At 48.6% G+C, this 20661-nt stretch overlaps 1 protein-coding gene across 2 annotated transcripts; it reads left to right on the forward strand.

The window, feature by feature from the left end:
• Positions 1 to 125: 125 nt before the first annotated feature.
• AFMID (arylformamidase) lies at positions 126 to 16814 on the forward strand. Of its 2 annotated transcripts, XM_032429852.1 has the most exons (11): positions 126 to 204; positions 2085 to 2175; positions 12171 to 12275; positions 12360 to 12408; positions 13437 to 13522; positions 13618 to 13690; positions 13877 to 13974; positions 14262 to 14340; positions 14450 to 14591; positions 14790 to 14894; positions 16708 to 16814. In XM_032429852.1, the coding sequence occupies exons 1-11, from the start codon at positions 145 to 147 to the stop codon at positions 16738 to 16740; spliced, it is 921 nt and encodes a 306-aa protein (XP_032285743.1). In that variant the 5' UTR covers positions 126 to 144; the 3' UTR covers positions 16741 to 16814. The 2 variants fall into 2 exon arrangements, with proteins under 2 accessions (XP_032285743.1, XP_032285744.1); XM_032429853.1 differs by having other exon boundaries at positions 14450 to 14894.
• The last annotated feature ends 3847 nt before the right edge of the window (positions 16815 to 20661 follow it).

A 20661-nucleotide genomic window follows, 5' to 3' on the forward strand; every position in this document is an offset into this window, starting at 1 on the left:
ACTGGCGGGAGACTTGACCGCAGCCCGCCCCTAGTGGGCGGCCCCAGGGACCCGGCCGGCTCGCGTCACCAGGACGGCTGGCCCCGCCCCGGCCGCTGCGTATAAAAAGCCGGGGCGCGCCTTCTGGCCGTGCACTGTGGGACGATGGAGGTCCCCGGCCGAGGTCCCCCAGACGAGGCTCCCTGGAAGAAGCTGTCTAAGGAGGTAGGCGGGTTGCAGGGGGCGGCTGGGGCCGAGCAGTGCAGCGCGGAGATTAGATGCAGTTCCAAGACGGGAGCTTAGGAGCCCACGGACCGACCAGTCTCCAGGGCGCCGTTGAGCACCTGTGTGCCTCCTCCGAAAGCTTTAGCACCCTGATCTAATTTGCTTCCTGCCACAGGCAGGCTTCGGTGAGCCTGGTTTTAAGGGTAGAGAAAACCGAAGCTGTGCTAATATCCATAAAGGGGGGCCACAGTTCCCGACCTTGACCCGAGGTTCCACAATTCGGATGGAGGATGTGCCAGATGGTGAGGATGCAGAAAGGCTGCTCTTTACTGCACCGTGGTCGTGAGGGCTAGAAACCACACAGGCAAAGCCCTTAGTACGATTATCACTCAACTATAATTTCCTAACTAGTTTCCCTGCATTTCAGGGAGTGTTCTGTTTTGTTTGTTTGTTTGTTTGTTTGTTTTTCTGAGATTCTCAGATACATCTGAGATACATCTGAGAATCTGATAAGTTACGCATACTGCCCCCAAGAAATCCCATTCTCTGTCTCTGTCACACACACACACATGCCGGCAATACCAGAGGACTCTCAGAAACCCATTGCAGTATTGTTATCATACGTAACAACAGTGAAGATGATGATCAAACTCACAGTGTGTGTCAGGGACGGTTGTAAAGGCCCTACAAGGGCCCGATTGTACAGATCTAAAGAATACTGGCCAAGAATCTCATTCAGCCGGAGGAGGCAGTAACCCACACTTGAATGGTTAGTTTTACTTCATTTACATGCCTTACATCCTTCAACCTTGTGAGGCTACTATTACGCTCATTGTAGAGAGGGCTGAGACCCAGAGTGTAAGTGAGTTGCCCAGAGTAAAACAGCCTATAAGTGTTGGAGCTTGGATGGCACTTAACCCATCTGACTCCAGAGCCCAAAACCCTTCCATGAAGCCACCCCGTCTTCAAATTTCCCATTTTAGACTTCACTCTTTCTCCTTGCCTTTGAGCTCTTTCTCCAAAATCTGGTTCCTTGTTGTTCTCTGCATTAAGTCTGAGCGTCTTAGCCTGACATCTGAGGCCCTGTCCCCCAGCCCCAGCTTCCCGGCCTCACCTCTGTGTCTCAGCAGTCTGGCCCATCAGCATTTCCAAACTGATCTTTGATCTTCCTCCCTCCTGACCTCTGTTTCTTTGCTGTGACTCCTGCCATCAGAATCCTGCCCCCTCAGGGGCGCCTGGGTGGCTCATTCAGTTGAGCGTCCAACTCTTGTTTTCAGCTCAGGTCATGATCTCAAGGTTGTGGGCTCGAGCCTCGTGTCCAGCTATACACTGACTGTGGGGGATCTGCTCAGGATGCTCTCCCACTCCCGCTGCCCCTCCCCCTACTTGTATACTCTCTTGCTCTCTCTCTCTCTCAAAATAAATGAATAAATTCTTAAAAAAAAAAAAAAGAATCATGCCCACTCGGAGAAGATCAGCTCCATGTCACTTTCTCTGCAGTGCCCCCCCCCAACTCCCTGGCCTCCAGTAGTAGGAGGGGTGCCCACAAGTGCCATTAACCAGGACACATTTATGGCACCTCATCTCCCCTTTAAGGCTGTCCACTAGTTAAAGCATGACCATTGCTCTAGACCACGAGTCTGAGAGCACCCGCGGTGTTGTATTTGAAGTACCTAATTAATTGGTGTGGGGGGAGAATGGGGTGCGGGTGACCAGGCTGGAGACTGGAGGGGCTTAAAGGAAGCTGAGGGCATCTGTGGAGACTGAGATATTGGGGAGGGGGCTTCTCAAGGCAGAGAGGAGCATCCAGACATTTGGAGGGGTGGGGGCACAGTGTGGAGAACAAAGGTCTTACGCAGCCTTCTGCCTGTGTTCCGTAGGAGTTGGAGAATCAGTACAGCCCCAGCAGATGGGTCATCCGACGGGGAGCCGAGGAGACCCTGAGGACGTACTCACACATAGGAGACGAGGGTACTGGGGGCCCTCTCCATGGCTGCCATGGGTGGACTTTAGCAGGTGGCAGTGGTTCAGAATGCTGGGGGCAGGAGGAGGCTCTCAGGGCGATTCCCAAAGTCCAGGCACTGTGCAAGCCTTGTTGGCTCAGGGCCAGGCACCCAGGAGCCCTCGCCGCAGGATGGCTGGAGGCAGGAAACGCCCCACAGACCGTGATCCACCTCCTCTCCTGCTCAGCCAACTATGCCCAGGCCCATTAGGCAATGTACCACAGTGGCACAGTGAGGTGGAATGAAAAACAGGAAGGCCTCCCCCTTGGCCGCCGAACATTCGATGTGGATGCTATTTGTAAGAAGCAAAGAAGACTTTGTTTCTTTCAAGAAATCAGGGCTTGGGAACCTGTAAGCTAGTGGAGAAGTCTCAAGGTGAATTCCCATTTCTATCCCGTGTCTCCAGAGTGTCATACCACGATCTTAACACTCAGTGAGGTATTTGTGCTGGGTTGGGGAAGGAGGCTCCTTGGAGGAAGTGTGAGAAAGCAGCCAGCCCACGCCCCTCAGCAGGGAAAATTGGATGTTGGCAAATCTTCATTTCAGCAGACTGAACAGAGCTCTCAGAGTTGGTGGTTCTCTAAACTGAGATAACCCAGCTGGAGGAACAGGCTCATGGGAGTTCATTCCAGCACATACCGGCATCCTCCCTGTCCCAAGCGAGGTGGAGTGGAGTTGTGTCCTGGGCTCTTCAGATCCTCTGCTGGGTCCAGCTCTGTGCCAAATACATGGCTATCTGGTCAATAAATTTGAGTGTGCAGTGAAACCTGCATGAGCTTGTAGAAAGCCTATTTTTTTTAAAGATTTTATCCATTTATTTGAGAGAGAGAGCGAGAGACAGCACGAGCAGGGGGAGGGGCAGACGCAGAGGGAGAAGCAGGCTCTCCGCGGAGCAGGGAGCCCGATGCGGGGCTCAATCCCAGGACCCTGCGATCACCACCCGAGCTGAAGGCAGACACCCAACTGACTGAGCCGCCCAGGTGCCCCAAAAACCTATTTGTCTATCTTAATTGTCTTGAGGGAGAGAAGAGCTGTCCCCATTGAGAAAGCGAGTCACTCATGAGGGGCAAGAGCTAAGAAGAGTGTGCTGCCCATTGCCCTCAGAGCCTCCCATTAGTGATTGCTCTCCATATCGTGGACAGCTTTAAGCTCACATTCCACTAGCCTTCCTGTTTTCAGTGCTGCAGTTGGCCCAGAGGAGCTGCAGGTGCCACTGACCCATTTCATGGATGCAGAACATGAGCCCAATAGCAGGGGGCCATTAGGGCCAGGTGAATGCACAAGAGCCATGCCCATGCAGGGCTGGAGCCTGTCTCTATTTAAAATGTTGACATTTTTTTGTTTTTTTTTTTAAGATTGTATTTATTTATTTGACAGAGAGAGACAGCGAGAGAGGGAACACAAGCAGGGAGAGTGGGAGAGGGAGAAGCAGGCTTCCCGCTGAGCAGGGAGCCGGACGTGGGGCTCAATCTCAGGACCCTGGGTTCATGACCTGAGCCAAAGGCAGATGCTTAACGACTGAGCTGCTCAGGTGCCCCTAAAATGTTGACATTTTGGTGGCCATGGACATTTAGCATTACTTTTGATTTAAAATATGTTCGTATTGGGGCGCTTGGGTGGCTCAGTCATTAAGCGTCTGCCTTTGGCTCAGGTCATGATCTCAGGGTCCGTGGGATCTAGCCCCACATTGGGCTCCCTGCTCAACGGGAAGCCTGCTTCTCACTCTCCCACTCCCCCTGCTTGCGTTTTCTCTCTTGCTGTCTCTCTCTCTGTCAAATAAATAAATAAAATCTTTTAAAAAATAAAATACGTGTGTATATATATTGCATTTAAATATTATTTCTCTTTGGGGCACCTGGGTGGCTCAGTCAGTTGAGTGTCCAACCAAGATCAGGTCTTGATCTCAGGGTCCTGCGTTCAGGCTCCACATTGGGCTCCATCCTGGACGTATAGCCTACCTTAAAAAACCTTTTTTTTTTAATTAAATATTATTTATCTTTGTATTGGTCAGCTTGGTCTGCCATAACAAAAGGCTTCAACAATAAGAATCTATTTCTCACAGTTCTGGAGGCTGGGAAGTCCAAGATCAAGGTGCTGGCCAGTTTGGTTCCCTGGTGAGAGTCCTCTTCCTGGCTTGCAGACAGCTGCCTTGTCCATGTGTCCTCACGTGGCAGAGAGAGAGGGAGAGAGAGAGAGAGCCCTGGTCTTTGTTCCTCTTCGTATAAGGCCGCTAATCCCACGACAGGGGCTCCATCCTCATGACCCCATCCAAACCTAATTACCTCCCAAATAGTCTCCTGCCAAGCCAGAAAGCCTCTCCCCAAAGGACAGAGAGAGAAAGAAGATGTGCTATCATGGAATAAGGGTTAAGCCAAACTGCGACGTACACCACAGGCAAGCCACTAAAGACACCAGAAAGAAACGTCACCCTTTTAGACAGGCAGGCAGATACACCGCATCGCAGAACAGATAAACCTGTTCTCAAGATAAATGGTACCTATGCTCAAGCAAGAGAGCCCGACTGCGCCACACTGGTCTTCCACAGTCCACCTGGCAATTAGGGTGGCCACCCGTGCTTGTGAGTTGCCTTTCTCCAGAGGAAAAAGAAAACTTCTCATCTCTTCACGACAAGAGGTAGTTCTGTAACTTGGGAGCCAGGCACCTGCAGAAGTTAGGCTCCTGCCCTCCCATGGAATCTGGGGGTAGGGGTCCTGGCTTCCTTGATGACTACATTTCAAAGAGATGGCTCCCCCAGTCCTGGAGGGAAACATTCCTAGGTTGTATAACTGGCAAGAGACTCCTTTAGCTTTTAAAAATATTTACATACACCTCAAAGGGGTAGAGAGAGGATTTACAATGAGTTTCCCAAAATAAATGCTCTAAGAAAAGGGAGGGAGGAAGCTCTCTTTTCCTTTTCTGAGCCAGGGAGACTTCAAAAAAAATATGTTTTTCTTACTTCTGATTTATATTCACCCTTACAGCCATTGACCTATTAACTTGCAGTGAGGGATGTTCTGCTCTAAGGAGTAGATGACCTTTATCCGCCATGAAGACCTGGCCTCGCTAAGGCTGGGCACACAGGGACTGCTGAGTAAGCATGTGCAGAGAGCAGAGAGGGGCTGGGAGGGTCAGGTTTTCAGAACTATTTCCTCTATCAGTAGTTTTAAACTTGTTTTACCAAGACTCTTAGGACTGATACATTGTACACTAAATGAAGGATGGGTGGATGCATGGATGGATGAATACGTAGGTAGGTAGGTAGGTAGGTAGAGATGTGCTGAACCGCTGTTTGGGCTCCCTGCCTCTGCGAGCTTCCTGCAGCAGCGTCCCCCAAACCACGTCCACCAGTGAGGTGGGTGGAGCCTAGTGACTGACAGCCTCTGGTAAGGACCAGATCTCCGAGGGCCCCTCCTTTCTTCGCAGGCTCCGATCTTGGGCTTTTTTCTCTCCACCAGAAAAGTGAAAGGAAGAATACAAAGGCACAAAAGATACAAGCCCCGATTTTGTTTGTGCTACGGGACGCGTGACATAAAATGTACCACTTGAACCATCTTAAAGTGCACAGTTCGGTAGCATCTAGAATGTTCACGATTCGTGCAACCACCTACCTCTGCCTAGTTCCAAATCATTTTCCTTATCCCAGAAGGAGACCTCCTACCATTAAGCAGTCATTCTCTATTTCTCCCCTCCCGCTGCTTTCTGTCTCTATGGATTTACCTATTCTGGACATTTCGTATGAATGGAATCATACACGTGTGGCCTTTTGCATCTGGCTTCTTCTCCTTGGCTTAATGTTTGAAGATCCATCCCTGTTGTATAATTCCTATGGCTACTTCATGTCTTCATCGTGTGGACATGCCACCTTTTGTTTATCCATTCATTCACTGACAGGCATTTGGGCTGTTTCCACCGTTTGGCAATTGTAAATAGGGCTGCTATGGACATTGGAGTACAAGTTTTTGTTTGAAAGCCCCGATTTCTTATTTAGTCCAATAGAAAAAGCCGTTCTACGAAACTGCATGTATTCTAAATGCTTACTTTTGCTTTGCATATTTAGCTCATCAGGGACCAGTAGCAAACAGGCTGGGGCTCCCAGTACCCACACAGCCCACTTGAAGTAGCTCTGCTCTGAACCATCGTGGCTGTTTTTAGGTAACAATTGTTATCTTATTACAAAAGGAGCATATTCCTACTAAAAGGGATTTTAAAAAATAAAACCATCCATGATTCCACCACCTATTGTTAACTAGAGGGTGGCTGATGGGACCCTGCCTTCTCTTGAACTGCGGCCATGGCATGTAATAAACCCTTGGTCTTCGGCCTTCTGGGACTGTCTGGTCTCCCTGCCCTATGCTTGCATAAGTCTCTAGGGGCTCTGGCCACCACTTCCCCTAATTCCCCTGACACATGCTCGGGATGGGTCCACGGACTTGGTGTTTCTGTCTGTAACAGTTTGGACACTTTCAGTTGCAAATAATAGAAACTCAATTTTTGCATTATCAAAAAAGGAAGTTTTAGTACGGTTTATTCATTGAAGCCCTCCTGTGGTTCCTGTCTCGGGGCTTCAGGGACTGGGGGGCTGGTGGTATGCACACTTGGGGGGAGGCTGCAGCCCCTGCCCCCAGCTACCCACCACCAACGACTGGGCCGACTCCTGCAGACATACAGTCCCTCTTCCGCAGGGTCACCTGAGGTTTTTAATATCTGAGGGAGACGTGTGCATGATAGGGAATATCTACAGCTGCTTGCTCTGAATTGCTCTTCAATTTAGAACATAAATTTCATGGTCTTTTTCTTAGTTCTGGCACAAAATGAATCCAGTTGGTCCATGTATTCCTTTACAAACGCTTGGGAAAAACAGATTGCTATCTTTTGATGAACCCACTCTGTTGATGCGCTTCTTGGGCACCAGCCTCTTCACACTGTGCTGGCAAGAGGGCAGTAGGCAGTGGGCTCAAAATGACCAATTTTCCGGTCCAGAAATCCCACTGCTGAGAGTGCTTCCTTCAGACCCCTGCACACCGTGGGACGTGTGCACAGGGCTTTTCGTGACAGGGCTGTTCGCGACAGGGTTGTTTGGGATGCCTCTCCGCAGAGGACTGCTTCATCGTGTGCTGATCCCTTCGGGGAATATTTACTGGGTGGCTGACATGCGCTGGTCACTCATTTTGTGCATGGGATAGATCATTGAGCAAAACAGAAAAAACCCTGCCGTGTATCATTGGGAATCTTTTTCTTTTTTCTCTTCTTATTTTATTATTGAAGGACAGTTGACATACGATGATATATTAGTGTGCAACATAGTGATTCCACAGCTCTATACATGACTCAGGGCTCATCATGAGAAGAATAGTCACCATCTGTCACCATCCAGTGTTACCACAATGCCATTGACTGTTTGCTCCATGCTATCCTTTGTTGTGCTTCTTAATGGGGCAAGGGGGACATGATAGACCATGAACTTAAGACAGAAGTAGATGCCATTGTCTGTTAGAAGGGGCAAGTGCTCTGGAGGATACAGAGCTGGTGATGGGGATGGTGGACAGTGGGTGGTAGGGTGGTCAGGGTCAGTTCCTAGAGGAAGGGGAGCAGGGGGGGAGTTGGTATTGTAGAGTCCCGGGACTTTTGGGGTGGTGTGTGAGCTGTTGTGGACTGAATCTTTGTGTCCTCCCCAAATTCCCATGTTGAAGCCTTTACCCCCTAGTGTGGCTCTATTTGCAGATGGGGCTCTAAGGGGGTAAATAAGGTTAAATGAGGTCAGAAGGGTGGGGTCCTGACCTGGCTGGGTTCTTAGAAGAAACAACTGAGGGCTTGCCTCCCCAGAGAGGGAGAGAGCTCCACAGGCTCACAGGGAAGTGGAGTATATGCACACAATGAGGAGTGTGGGTCCAAGGGAGGGCCCTCCCCAGACACCAGCCCTGCTGGCACCCTGATCGAGGCCTTCCAGGCTCCAGAACTGTGGGAAGTAAACATCCAGAGCTTAAACCCCGCACGCTCCAGTATTTTGGCAAGCTGCTGGAGCCAACTAAGACAGGAGCCCTGGATGGATTTGAGCCTTAGAGTGAAAGGGCATCTTGCACGGGTCGCTGGTGCACACCTATACCTGAGGGCGTCTGGTGGAAGCGGGAGAATTTCCTGATGATGGGATGTGGTTTGTTTGGCTGTGTAACTGGTTACATGACTGGTTACCTGAATTAACATGCAGCCATAGGATGAAATATTAAGAATGGTCTTTAGGGTCACCTGGATGGCTCAGTGGTTTGGGTGTCCGACTCTTGATTTTGGCTCAGGTCGTGATCTCAGGGTCATGGGATTGAGCCCCGTGTCGGACTCCACGCTCAGCAGGAAGTCTGCTAGAGATTCTCTCTCTCCCACTCTCCCTCTGCCCTCCGCCCCCCCCACATGCTGTCTCTCTCTAAAATAAATCAAAAAAAAAAAAAAAAAGAATGGTCTTTTAAAAAGGAAAGAACAGGAAGCTATGTACTAATTGGGAAAACTCTCCAAGAAATATTAAGTGAAATGGGCAGGGCGGAAATGTATTTAATATGCCGCCATTTGGATGAAAGATTGGGAGGGTCTACATCCATATTATAATGGTGGTCACCATGGCAGGGGGTAGGGGAAACGGGCGGGTGAGAGTTGGAGAGGCAATATTTCACTGAAAAGCCTTTTGTGTGTTGTTTAACCATACAAACATACTGTTTCTCTGTAAGAAAATTTAATAGCATTCTTGTATTTCTTAAATTAATGTTCATAACTGAGTTAGCCCATAATTTTCACAGATTAAATCCCCTCTAAACATTTAAACACAATTTATACAATGTGATTACATTCTTTTTTTTTTAAGATTTTATTTATTTATTTGACAAGAGAGACACAGCGAGAGAGGGAACACAAGCAGGGGGAGTGGGAGAAGGAGAAGGAGGCTTCCCGCTGAGCAGGGAGCCCGATGTGGGGCTCGATCCCAGGACCCTGGGATCATGACCTGAGCCGAAGGCAGACGCTTAACGACTGAGCCACCCAGGCGCCCCTACATTCTTCTTTTTTTAAGATTTGTTTATTTACTTATTTAGAGAGAGAGTGTGCACACAAGTTGGTGGGGGGGGGCAGAGGGAGAGGAAGAGAAAATCCTCAAGCAGACTCCCTGCTGAGTGTAGAGCCCCATGCAGGGTTCAATCCCATGACCCATGAGATCACGACCTGAGCCAAAATCAAGAGTCGGCTGCTCAACCAACAGAGCCACCCAGGTGCCCCATCTGTAATTACATTCTTTTTTTTTTTTTTTAATTTGAGAAAGAGAGAGGAGGGGTGAAGGGCAGAGGGAGAGGGAGAAGCAGGTTCCCTGCTGAGCAGGGAGCCCAACATGGGGCTCGATCCCAGGACCCTGGAATCATGACCTAAGCTAAAGGCAGATACTTAACAGACTGAGCCACCCAGACACCCCTAAATACTTCAGATGATAATCACGAATGCAATAGGTTTGATTCACTGAAAGTCTCTAATAGATGCATTCTGTTAAGTGTCCCACAGAGTGGTCTGTGCCCAGTGTGGTACATGGACACACGGGGAGCCTGTTTTGTTCTGGTCATTAGACCCTTGCAGGAGTCCCACATCAGGCCTTCTGAGCAGTTGGTCGCTTGAAGCATTAGGAGATGGGAAGTCTCCGCCTACCCCTCTGCAGGAGAGGGAGCAGGGACCCACAGCACATAGCATGGCACACCTCTCTCCTAAGAAAACTTTCCTTCTCTTGTCCCCTCACTCCAAGGATGGGGGGGGGGTGGCGTGCAGTAGACGTGGTCAGTGATGGCAAAACTGGTTTTGCAGCCACTTTGCCTGCCCTGCAAAGGCAGCATGGTCCCTGGTTTTGGCATGAGGGAAACTGGGCGTCTACCATCATTTTTGTTGCTCTTGGCCTTGAGCAGTCCAGCTGAAATGCAGACAGCCCATTTTAACAGTTTATGCACACTTGCCTAAACACACTTTATACAAACTATCTCTACATACTGAGTTTGCCCCTTCTGGAGTTGCAGGATCATTCAGCCCAGAGGAGCACTGTTTTCCTTTTGGGTCCACCACTGCGGCCACCAAGGTTGGGGACCTGGGCACTTCTGGGGACGTGGATCCCAAATTCATGTCTCTCCCCACCAACTTCAGTATCAGAAAGACCACACTGATCATGCCAAATGCTATTTACGCAAACTGTTTTGCTCTTTACATCATGAAATACTCATCCATTTCCTTTTCAATTAATGTGTTTGGGGTCCTATTTATGCAATCTTTGTCTATCCCAAGATCATGAAGATCTCCTATTCTCTTTTCCAAGAGCTCTGTTGTCCTCTCCTTCATGTTTAGATAGTCCATCGGGAACTGATCTGGTGTGGTGTGAGGTAGGGATCAAGAAACTTCTTTCATTTGGATATTCAGTTGACCCAGCACTGCTTATTTATCACACAATCTTCTTTTTTTTTTTTAGATTTTTAAAAAATTTATTCATTTGAGACAGAGAGAGACAGAGAGAGCATGAGCAAGGGAGAAGCAGGCAGAGGGAGAGGGAGAAGCAGGCTCCCCACTGAGCCAGGAGCCCAATTCGGGGGCTCAATCCCAGAACCCTGGGATCATGACCTGAGCCGAAGGCAGATGCTTAACCATCTGAGCCACCCAGGCACCCCATCACACAAGTTTACTACCTATCAAGTCCTGGGTGTACAGAGGTGGGTAAAGAAAAGCCCTTGTCTTCATGGTGAAGGCAACAGATAGGAAACAAGGGGAAAAATATATCAAGGGTGGTGAATGCCAGGCTACATGATAAAGCAGAGAAGGAGGATAGGCCATAATGTATTTGAGCAGCCTTCTATTATTACAGGTCACTCAGGCTGTGTCCGATGTTTTGCTGTTATAAATAGCATTACTGTGGGCATCTTTAAACCAAGTCTTTGGGAATATTTCTGATTATTTCCTTATAAAAACTATGTGGATAAGGACTTAGGCATCAAAGAGTATGAGATTCTTGGGCTTTGATACATATTTCCAAGCTGCCCTTCAGAAGAACTTACCAATTTACACTCTCCAGAGCCCAGTGTTGGAGGGAGCTAAGCTGCCTACGTTTCACTGATTTTGGGGTGAGCCCTCGGGGGACAGTGTGAACATGCAGTGTCCCCTCCCACCCCACCCCTTCACCCGTGGTATTTAATTTCCCTAGCAATGCCCTTCCTCCTTTCTTCCCACCCAAGTCCTAGCCAATTTTCACATCATTCTGACCTCTCTCCTCCTGGCACTCAATTATATATTCATATTGTTTCATTATCTATTTATGTGAAGTGAGTTTAAATATTTTATTTATTTCTCAGAGAGAGAGGGAGAGAGAGAGAGAGTGCACTTGAACGGGGAGGGGCAGAGGGACAGGGAGAGGGAGAAAGAATCTGAACCAGACTCCGCACTGAGTGCAGAGCCCCACATGGGGCTCAATCCCGCCACCGTGAGATCATGACCTGAGCCGAAACCAAGAGTCGGACGCTTAACCAACCGAGCCACCCACTCGCCCCTATTTGAAGTGAGTTTATATGTTGCTTCCCTAGAAGATTGTTTTTCCGAAGACTTGGACAAGTTTATACTTCCTGGGGCATGAAGCCAAGTGTAACGCACACACGAAGCGTGTACTAAAGCAGTGGCCAGAGTGGTGCCTTCAGAACCGCAGCACGCTCACTTCCAGACAGACTTGGGCAGATAGTATTGGTCCCACTTGGATGGGCCAGTCTGGTGTTGTTGTAACTGCACACCTGTGCGATGCTTCAGAACCCAGCACAGATGACCACAAGGACTTGGGGGAGCATCGTTCATGCACACACTGCAGCCGGAGCTAACCGGTCCACCCGAAGGGGCTTTCTGCAGAAAGGTTTCTGCCTTAAATGAGATAGAAATCACTGTAGGTTGTGCTGATGGTGACTTGTCTGTTTCTCGAGACAGCCACCAAGAAGGCCCGGGCCACCAGGAGGAGCCTGCTGCATGTCCCCTACGGGGATGGTGAAGGGGAGAAACTGGACATCTACTTTCCCAGGGAAGTGTCTGCAGGTAGGTGGCCGGGCAGGCGGTCCCGCAGCAGAGCTCAGTTGGCCAGGCCACCTGGGCTCAGCCCCCATGCCTTTGTGTTTACAGCCTCACGTTTCTGTCTGTTCTTTCACGGAGGGTACTGGCAGAGTGGAAGGTGAGTCTGGAGTCTGGATGAGCAGGGAGGAAGGGAGATTCGTCTTGCCCTGGTGTACGAGTCCCCTGGGGTTGCTGCAACGGATGACTGCAAACTTGGTGGATTATCACAGAAGCGCGTTCTCTCCCGGTTCTGGAGGCCAGAAGGCCGAGATCAGGGTGTGCTCAGGGCCGCACGTCGTCCCAAGGCTCCAAGGGAGAACCCGCTCCTGCCTCTTCCAGCTTCTGGGGGCTCTAGGTTTTCATTGGCTTTGGTTGCATCATTTCCATCTCTGCCTCCATCCTCGCGGGGCCCCCTTGGTGTCTGTGTGTCTGGGTCTCAGATCTCCCCTCCCCCTTCTCTCTTGGATGACCTCAACTCGGGATCCCTAATGACAGCTGCATAGACTCTATGGCTACATTTCCCAGGTAGTGAGGTTAGGATTTGGACCTATCTTTTGGGGGGGGACACTATTCGACCCACTATACCCGGTGAGAAGCATGTTCAAGCTACTCTCAGTCAGAAGGAAACCACAGTGACTAACCTTCCCAGCCTGCTCGGGACTGAGGGGTTTCCCAGGACATGAGGCTTTCAGTGGGAGAGTCCCCGGGCAAACCAGGTCAGCTTGTCACCTTAAGATAAGCAGAGGGGTATTTGAGATCTTCCAGGACACTGTTGTTCCCTAGGATCTTACTAAGGACACTGCCATAGGATCTACCACCCCTCAAGCATAGTCATCTTCATAGCTAGATTTATAGCACCTTTACCCTTTGTCGTGCAAAGCTCTCTACCCGTCTGATCTTCATTTCTCAAAGACAGCGCCTAAGAGAATTTAGATGTCCCCATTTTACAGGTGGGGAAAGCGGACTTAGAGGTTAAGTAAAGCCCCGGGGTTTCATAGCTAGCATGTGATAAGGTAAGGACAGCGCCTACCTTCTTCCTTATACTACGTGGAACCAGAGAGGGGTGGAGCCCTGGGCGGAAAGGACATGGAAGCAGCCTGGTGGCCCAGGTGCCTCCAGTTGTCACATCTTTGTCTCTTTCCACAGTAAGGACACATCAGCCTTCATGGTCAACCCACTGACAGCACAGGGAGTGGCCGTGGTGGTCATGGCTTATGACCTTGCCCCCAAAGGTAATGAGGATGGTCCTGCAGGTTTGAAGGCTGCTGGGCTTTGGAGGGGAGAGAGCCCCCCACAAATCCTGACCCAGCTCCTGCTCTCCGTGCAGGTACCCTGGACCAGATGGTAGACCAGGTGACTCGGAGCATCTCATTTGTCCAGAAGCAGTATCCGCGCAATGAGTGGGTATCACTGCAGATTTTCCTTTTATCAGACAATGAGGGAGGACGGTGATTCAGCCCCTTGGACGCAGCCCAGCTGTCCCCTCTGGCCTGTGGAGCAGAAGGCAAATTGGGAGTCTTTGGTACTGGCCCGATGCATTAGGGAAACTGAAGGCAAATTGGGCTCTCTGCTCTGACCCAACCCAGGGGAATTTACCTGTGCGGACACTCAGCAGGGGCCCACCTGGCTTCCATGATGTTCCTGACCAACTGGACCAAGCATGGAGTCACACCCAACCTCAAAGGTTTTCATGGGACTGCAGGTTTGGCTGGACAGCCATCACCCTCCCCAGATGGTCTGCACCCGGGGCACAAAATCCCAACAGCCACGGAGGGCTTGACCTGGGGCTTTGAGCCCTGTGAAACAGGCCTGCTTTGTGTCTCTACCCCTACCCTGGTCTTGCCCCTTTGGCCCTGGAGGCTGGGCTGGCCCCATATTGCCCCCCTCCCCAGGGCCGGCTTGAGGCCCAGTGTGGATGGAGCCTTGGCCCCACCTGGAGCCTGGCCCTCTGACTATTCTTCACCTTCACAGGCTTTTTCCTGGTAAGTGGGATCTATGACCTGGAGCCCATTGTGTATACCAATACCAACGCCCCTCTCCACATGACCCTGTGAGTCATTTGTCCCCTCCTCCCAGAGCTGAGCGTGAGCCTATCAGGGGGGCAAGGGGTGAAGTGCAGGCTTTTCTCTGTCCTGACCCACGCCTACCCCCTGTGGCAGGGAGGATGCTCAGAGGAACAGTCCCCAGCTGCTCCTGGAGGCGGCCGTGACGCGGCCCTCAGATCCAGCCTGCCACGTGCTGGTGACTGTGGGCCAACACGACTCCCCTGAATTCCACCGACAGTCCAGGGAATTTTATCAGGTACTCCCAGCACCCTGCCTCTGGCCAGAGGTTGAGGGTCCTGTGCTCTCATTACCTTCCTCTTTATTTCACCCAAAGGGACCCCAAGACCACGAGCCATTTATTCAACAAATACTTAGCGAGGGCCTGGTACACGCCCGGTGTGGTGTGGAGCTCCCCCACCCTGCTGCCTCCTGCTTTGCTCATTTCTCCACCCAGACACTGCGCCGAGGAGGGTGGAATGCCTCGTTTGAAGAAATCCATGATGTGGATCACTTTGAAATCATTTGGAACCTAACCCAGAAGGACTTCGTGCTCACCCAGGTGGGGCACATCCTTTCACTGTGGAGAGCGAGGTTGCCCCTGCACAGGAGAGGTGGGGAGGTGGGGAGCACGGAGGAGCCACTTTACTGGATCTTTGGCCTCCAGGAGGCTGGGATCCTGATGGTAAGAATTGAGTACCCCACTAGCTTCCTCTACTTCACCCCCTTCTGAAATGAGGTGAGCTGCAGAGTCTGCTCCAGGGCACACAGGTGGGAGCTGCATGGGGCTTGGTGTGGATGGGGACAGGCATCAATCTGGTGCAAGGAAAGTATCAGCCTGTGTGTAAGCATAAAGCAAAGCCAACTCCGGATAGGAGAGGATGGATGGATTTGGTTCATTACAATTTTTACATGGAGAATCCTTTTAAAAATCAAACATTACAGGGGCGCCTGCCTGGCTCAGTTGGTGGAGCACATGACTATTGATCTCCGAGTCATTGAGTTGAAGCCCCACATTGGGTGTAGAGATGACTTAAAAATAAAATCTTTTTAAAAATCAAATATTACAATTTTAATGCAGAGAATTCTTTTAAAAGCCAAAGAATAAACTGGGGGAAATATTTGCCACAGATTTGACAGATAAAGAATTACCAATTCTGTTGGTTTTTTTTTTTTTTCTGGGAAAGTGGGTACGTCATTAGCTTCACTTTTTAATCAGCTGCCGCCTCAGTGAGGCTTTTAGAGCATTCAGTTTTAACTCACACAGTTAATATTCTTACTATATTAAAGAGCACTTTCAAATCAACAAGAACCATTTTTATTTCTATTTAGGAATAGATTATAAATAGAAAAAAATGGACAAGGAATAAGGGATAATTTAAGAAAAAATATACGTGGCCCGTAAACATGGGGGAAGATTAAATTATACTAGTGATCATAGAAATGTCACTTAGAAGGCCAGTCCTTTCCCACCTGTCATGGAAAATGTTCTAATGATAATTACGCCCAGCCCTGCTGGAGAGGTTGGGAAGGGCTCCTCTCTAGTTCTGCCGGTGGGACCACGGTCTGGTGATAGGGATCCAAACCCACTGGCCCAGTAATTCTGCTACTTGGAATTTCTCTTCAGGATAATCAAGAAATACACAAAGGTAGTCTTCGCAGCTTTATTAATACTCAAAACTTAGACACAGCTGACATGTCCCAGTGAGGTTAAATGATGACATAATTCAGTAACAGAATGAAGTTTGTAAAAATGAGTTAGGATACATCAAATTGTTTCGGATGTGAGAGCTAAAGCACAAAAAGAAGTGATCCAGCATATTCCTAGTTTAATAATACATCGACAGCTAGACGCTTGGAGGCACATGCATGTGTGTGAAAAAAACAATTACTAGTGGTGACACAGGTGCATTTTAAAACACGAACACGTATTACTCTTCTTTTTTTAACTGGGGGAAAAACAAACACCCATAAGTGGCATCTCTTGAAAAACCTAAGAATCGGGGTCGTGAGTTCAAGCCCCATGTTGGGTGTAGCGATTACTTAGACTTTGGCTCTGGAGGCTTTTAATTAGTAAATTTTTAATCAATTAATTAAAAAACTAATTTAATCAGGTTTAATTTAATTACATAAAAACGTAAACCCACTCTTAGCTCGTGGGTCAACAAAAGCGCATGTCGAGCCCGAGGTAAGTCTACGTATGGCTGGGGCCTTATTTAGGACACTTCAAAGGACAGGTGGGACTGGGCTGTCATTTTAAGTGACCCTTCAATGCCCAGGAATGCAGCCTGTCTCTTTCATCAGATTCCTCGAGAGAGAGTCTCACAAGAGCCTCTCCAAATCTGGGGCTCTTGTGTCTTTCCTTCCGGCTGCAGATGATTTTGAGAACAATCCTCCACGAGCACTGACGGCGCTGGAGTGTCCCCCCCCCCCCCCCGATGGTGAAGCCCCTCCACAGACCCCACACACTTCCCCGTCCTGCCAGCCTCCCGCTCTCCCCATGCCCAGGAGCGCCTCTGTTTGCTCCGAACACCACTAAAAAATCTCTCTTTCGCTGGCCTCGATGGAGGGATTCCAGGGAAGGTCCAGACCAGTCAACGCTGTGTGATGCCCAAGCTGCCTGGCCCCCTGCCTGCCGAGAGGGCATAACGAAAATGACAGCTCCTGGCGATAAGTAGACTTAGCTCCAGCTCAAAGTTTGCTGACCTTTTCGAAAGATTTTCTCAAACCAGCCTGTTCTGTCTTTTATGGCATTCTTTTGACCACTCTGTCCTGTCCTGAGGATTTCCCAGAGTGTCCTGGGACATAGCCTTGGGGCTGGCCCCTTCTGTGATGGGACGATGACATCCAGAGCCAGGACAAGATTCCTCTGCTCCCCACCCAGGGGTGTGTGCAATTCCCAAGCAGCCAGCCGTGTGCATCTACCATCCTCCCCACCCAGCACCCCTCCCCCACTCTGAATAACTGGCACTCCAAGTGTGATGGAGTATCTCAAAAATGAAGAATAGCCTAGACAGTCATCAGTTGGGGATGAGTACATCCAAGCAGCCAGCAGCCGACCACTATGTAGCCATTAGAAAGAGATCTGTTTACCGGGTGGGAAATCCCCCGAACATACTGTTATATGGCAAAAGCAAGATGCTCAGTGATACAACTTAGTACCATCTCAATGACTTTACACAATATACACCCACAAAAAGATGTTTTTCTCTGTGTGCCCACGTTTGTGCATGCAGGGGAAAGGCCCGGGAGGATCCACACCTAAGGCCTCTGCTCATGTCTGGGGGGTTTCCTTTATCTGTGTTCTTTGACTCTCAGGCTAAGAAGATAATGAATATTTAAATGTAGTATGTGATCTGAAGTGCTAAAATATTCAAAAAGCTTTCAGGATGCAGGCAAATGAGAGTGATATTATAGACGTAACTTGAATTTATTCCAGATCTTCAAAGGAAATGACTCACAAACTGTAGGACTTGATCTAACATTTGCAACAAATTCCGAATGAGACACCTCGCAGCTGCTGGTGGGGGAAACCCAAGCCTTCACCACACCTAGGTGGAGAATTGCCCCCTTAGGTTATGCCCTGTTAAGGCCAATGCCTTAAAGTAAGCAAAAGACAGAACAAAAATGTGTTCGCCCCCTTGTGATCCTATTTTCATTAAAAAAAAGAATACATAAACAGGGCACTTGGGTGGCTCAGTAGGTTAAGCATCTGACTCTCGGTTTTGGCTCAGGTCATGATTTCAGGGTCGTGAAATCCAGCCCTGAGTAGGGCTCTGCGCTCAGCCTTCTCTCTCTCCCTCTGTCCCTCCCCCGATTCATGCACTCTGTCTCTCTCTTTCTCAAATCTTAAAAAAAAAAAAAAGATACAGGGTGGCACTTGGGTGGCTCAGTAAGTATTTGCCTTCTGCTCAGGTCATGATCTCAGGGTCATAGGATCGAGCCCCACGTTGGGCTCTCTGCTCTGTGGGGAGTCAGCTTCTCCTTCTGCCCACCACTCACCCTGATTGTGCTCTCTCTGTCAAATAAATAAATGTAATCTTTAAAAATAAATAAACATTTTAATTTAATATGCAACTTATAATAAATACACTGTGGACTGAATAACTATTTTTATGGCTTTTTAAAAATGGCGTCATGATTTCTTTTTTTATTCAAATATAATTAACATAACAGTGTTCTGTTTCAGGTGTACAATGTTATGGTTCAGCAATTGTGTACATTGCTCCCAGTGTTCATCTCGATGAGCGTGCTCTTAATCCCCCTTATCTATTTCGCTCATCCCCCCACCCACCTGCCCTCTAGCAACCACCAGTTTGTGTTCTGTATTTAAGAGCCTGGCTTTTTCATTTGTCACTTTTTCCCCCTCATTTGTTTTGTTTCTTAAACTCCACATATGAGTGGAATCTTACGCTTTTGTCGTTCTCTGTTGGACTTATTTTACTTAGCATAATACCCTCTCCGTCCATCCATGTTGTCACAAATAGCAAGATCTCATCCTTTCTATGGCTGAGTAATATTTCATTGTGTGTATATATCACATCTTCTTTATCCCTTATCAGTCAGTGGACACTTGAGATGCTTCCATATCTTGGCTATTGTAAATCGTGCTGCAATAAATATCGGGGTGCATGCATCTTTTCGAAATGATTGTTTCCATTTTCTTTGGATAAATACCCAATAGTGGAATTGCTAGATCATACGTATTTCTATTTTAATTTTTTGAGGACACTCCATACTGTTTTCCACAGTGGCTGCACCAGTCTGCATTCCCACCAATAGTGCACAAGCGATCCTGTTTCTCCGCATCCTCTCCAACACCGGCTATATTTTGTGCTTTTTTATTTTAGACATTCTGACAGGTGTGAGGTGATATCTCATTGTGGCTCTAATTTGTATTTGTCTGATGATGAGTGATGTTCAGCATCTTTTCATGTGTCTGTTGGCCATCTGAGTGTCTTCTTTGGAAAAATGTCTATTCAGGTCCACTGCCCAGTTTTTAGTCAAACAGTTGTTTTTTTTTGGTGTTGAGTTGTATAAGCTCATTATATAGATAACTATTAATGTTAAATTTCCTGATTTTAACAATTGTGCTGTGGTTATATGAAAGATGAAGTATTTAGGGGTAAAGAGGGATAATGCTTTCACCTTACTCTTAAATTGCTCAGGTAAAAAATATACATATATACACATACTATATATATATTCTCTCTCTATATATATATATATACATATACATATATGTGTGTGTATGGGCATCATGTAAACAGAAAATCTGGATAGAGTATACATGAGTATTCCTTGTACTATTCTTGCAAACTTTCTATAATTTAAAATGATACAATAAAGGGGCACCTAGCTGGCTTAGTCAGTAGAGCATGCAACTCTTTATCTCAGGGTTGTAAATTCAAGCCTCTGGTCAGATGTAAAGATTACTTAAAAATAAAATCCTTAAAAAAAAATAATAAAATGATACAATAAAAAGTTTCCAGAGGCACCTGGCTGGCTCAGTCAGTAGAGCGTGGTAGAGCATGGGATTCTTAATCTCAAGGTCATGAGTTTAAGCTCCATGTTGGGCGTGGAGCCTACTTAATTAAAAAAGTTGTTTCCAAAATGTTGTGACATTAAAAGAATAGAAGCCAGCAGCCCTCGTGGGGCTGGAGCACCGAGAAGTCCTCTTATTTCTGGCCTGCGGATGTGAGAGGCGCCACTCAGCCACCCCTGCATCTCGGGAAGTGACCTCAGAACACCCTGTTCCTGACGCAGACGGAAGACACACACATTTCCCCGTAGGCTGCAGGATTTGCCTGTTGCTGGGACACCACTTCAAGGAGGGAAGGGGGGCGTTTGCCCTGGGGTCAGCCCCACCCATCCTCCCTGTCCTTCACTGTTCTCCCCTACGTTTGTCATTGCCCCCACCCCACCCCCGCCCTCCTGGACACCCAGGTCTGGGCGGTCAGCGATGCCCTCAGGGACTTAGAGTTAATGTCCTTCTCTGTCCTTTAGTAGTCTTTCAAGCTTTCCTGAGGCTTTTGTGTGGCATCAAAGCCCTCTAGAATTATCCTTTCTGACTTGGTGGAGCAGGTGGGGACCTATCTCGGCCCTCTTTGCTTGCCTAGCACCTGGGAGCTGCTCAGGGCTCTGTTCCTGGAGTTGGTTTCACTCCCTGTCCTTTCCGGACTTCTACCAGCGACTCTGGGTCTCCTTTTATTTACCTGTAAAAGAATCCAGCTGGAGCAGGAATAGGCAGACAGACCCACAGGCAGACCTGAGGCTGGGTTGGATCCCAGAGATGGGTCCCAGCACATAGGGGAGTTTGCTAAGTGATA

Source organism: Phoca vitulina, unplaced genomic scaffold, assembly GCF_004348235.1.
Source record: "Phoca vitulina isolate PV1807 unplaced genomic scaffold, GSC_HSeal_1.0 scaffold41, whole genome shotgun sequence".
NCBI classification, from domain to species: Eukaryota; Metazoa; Chordata; class Mammalia; order Carnivora; family Phocidae; genus Phoca; species Phoca vitulina.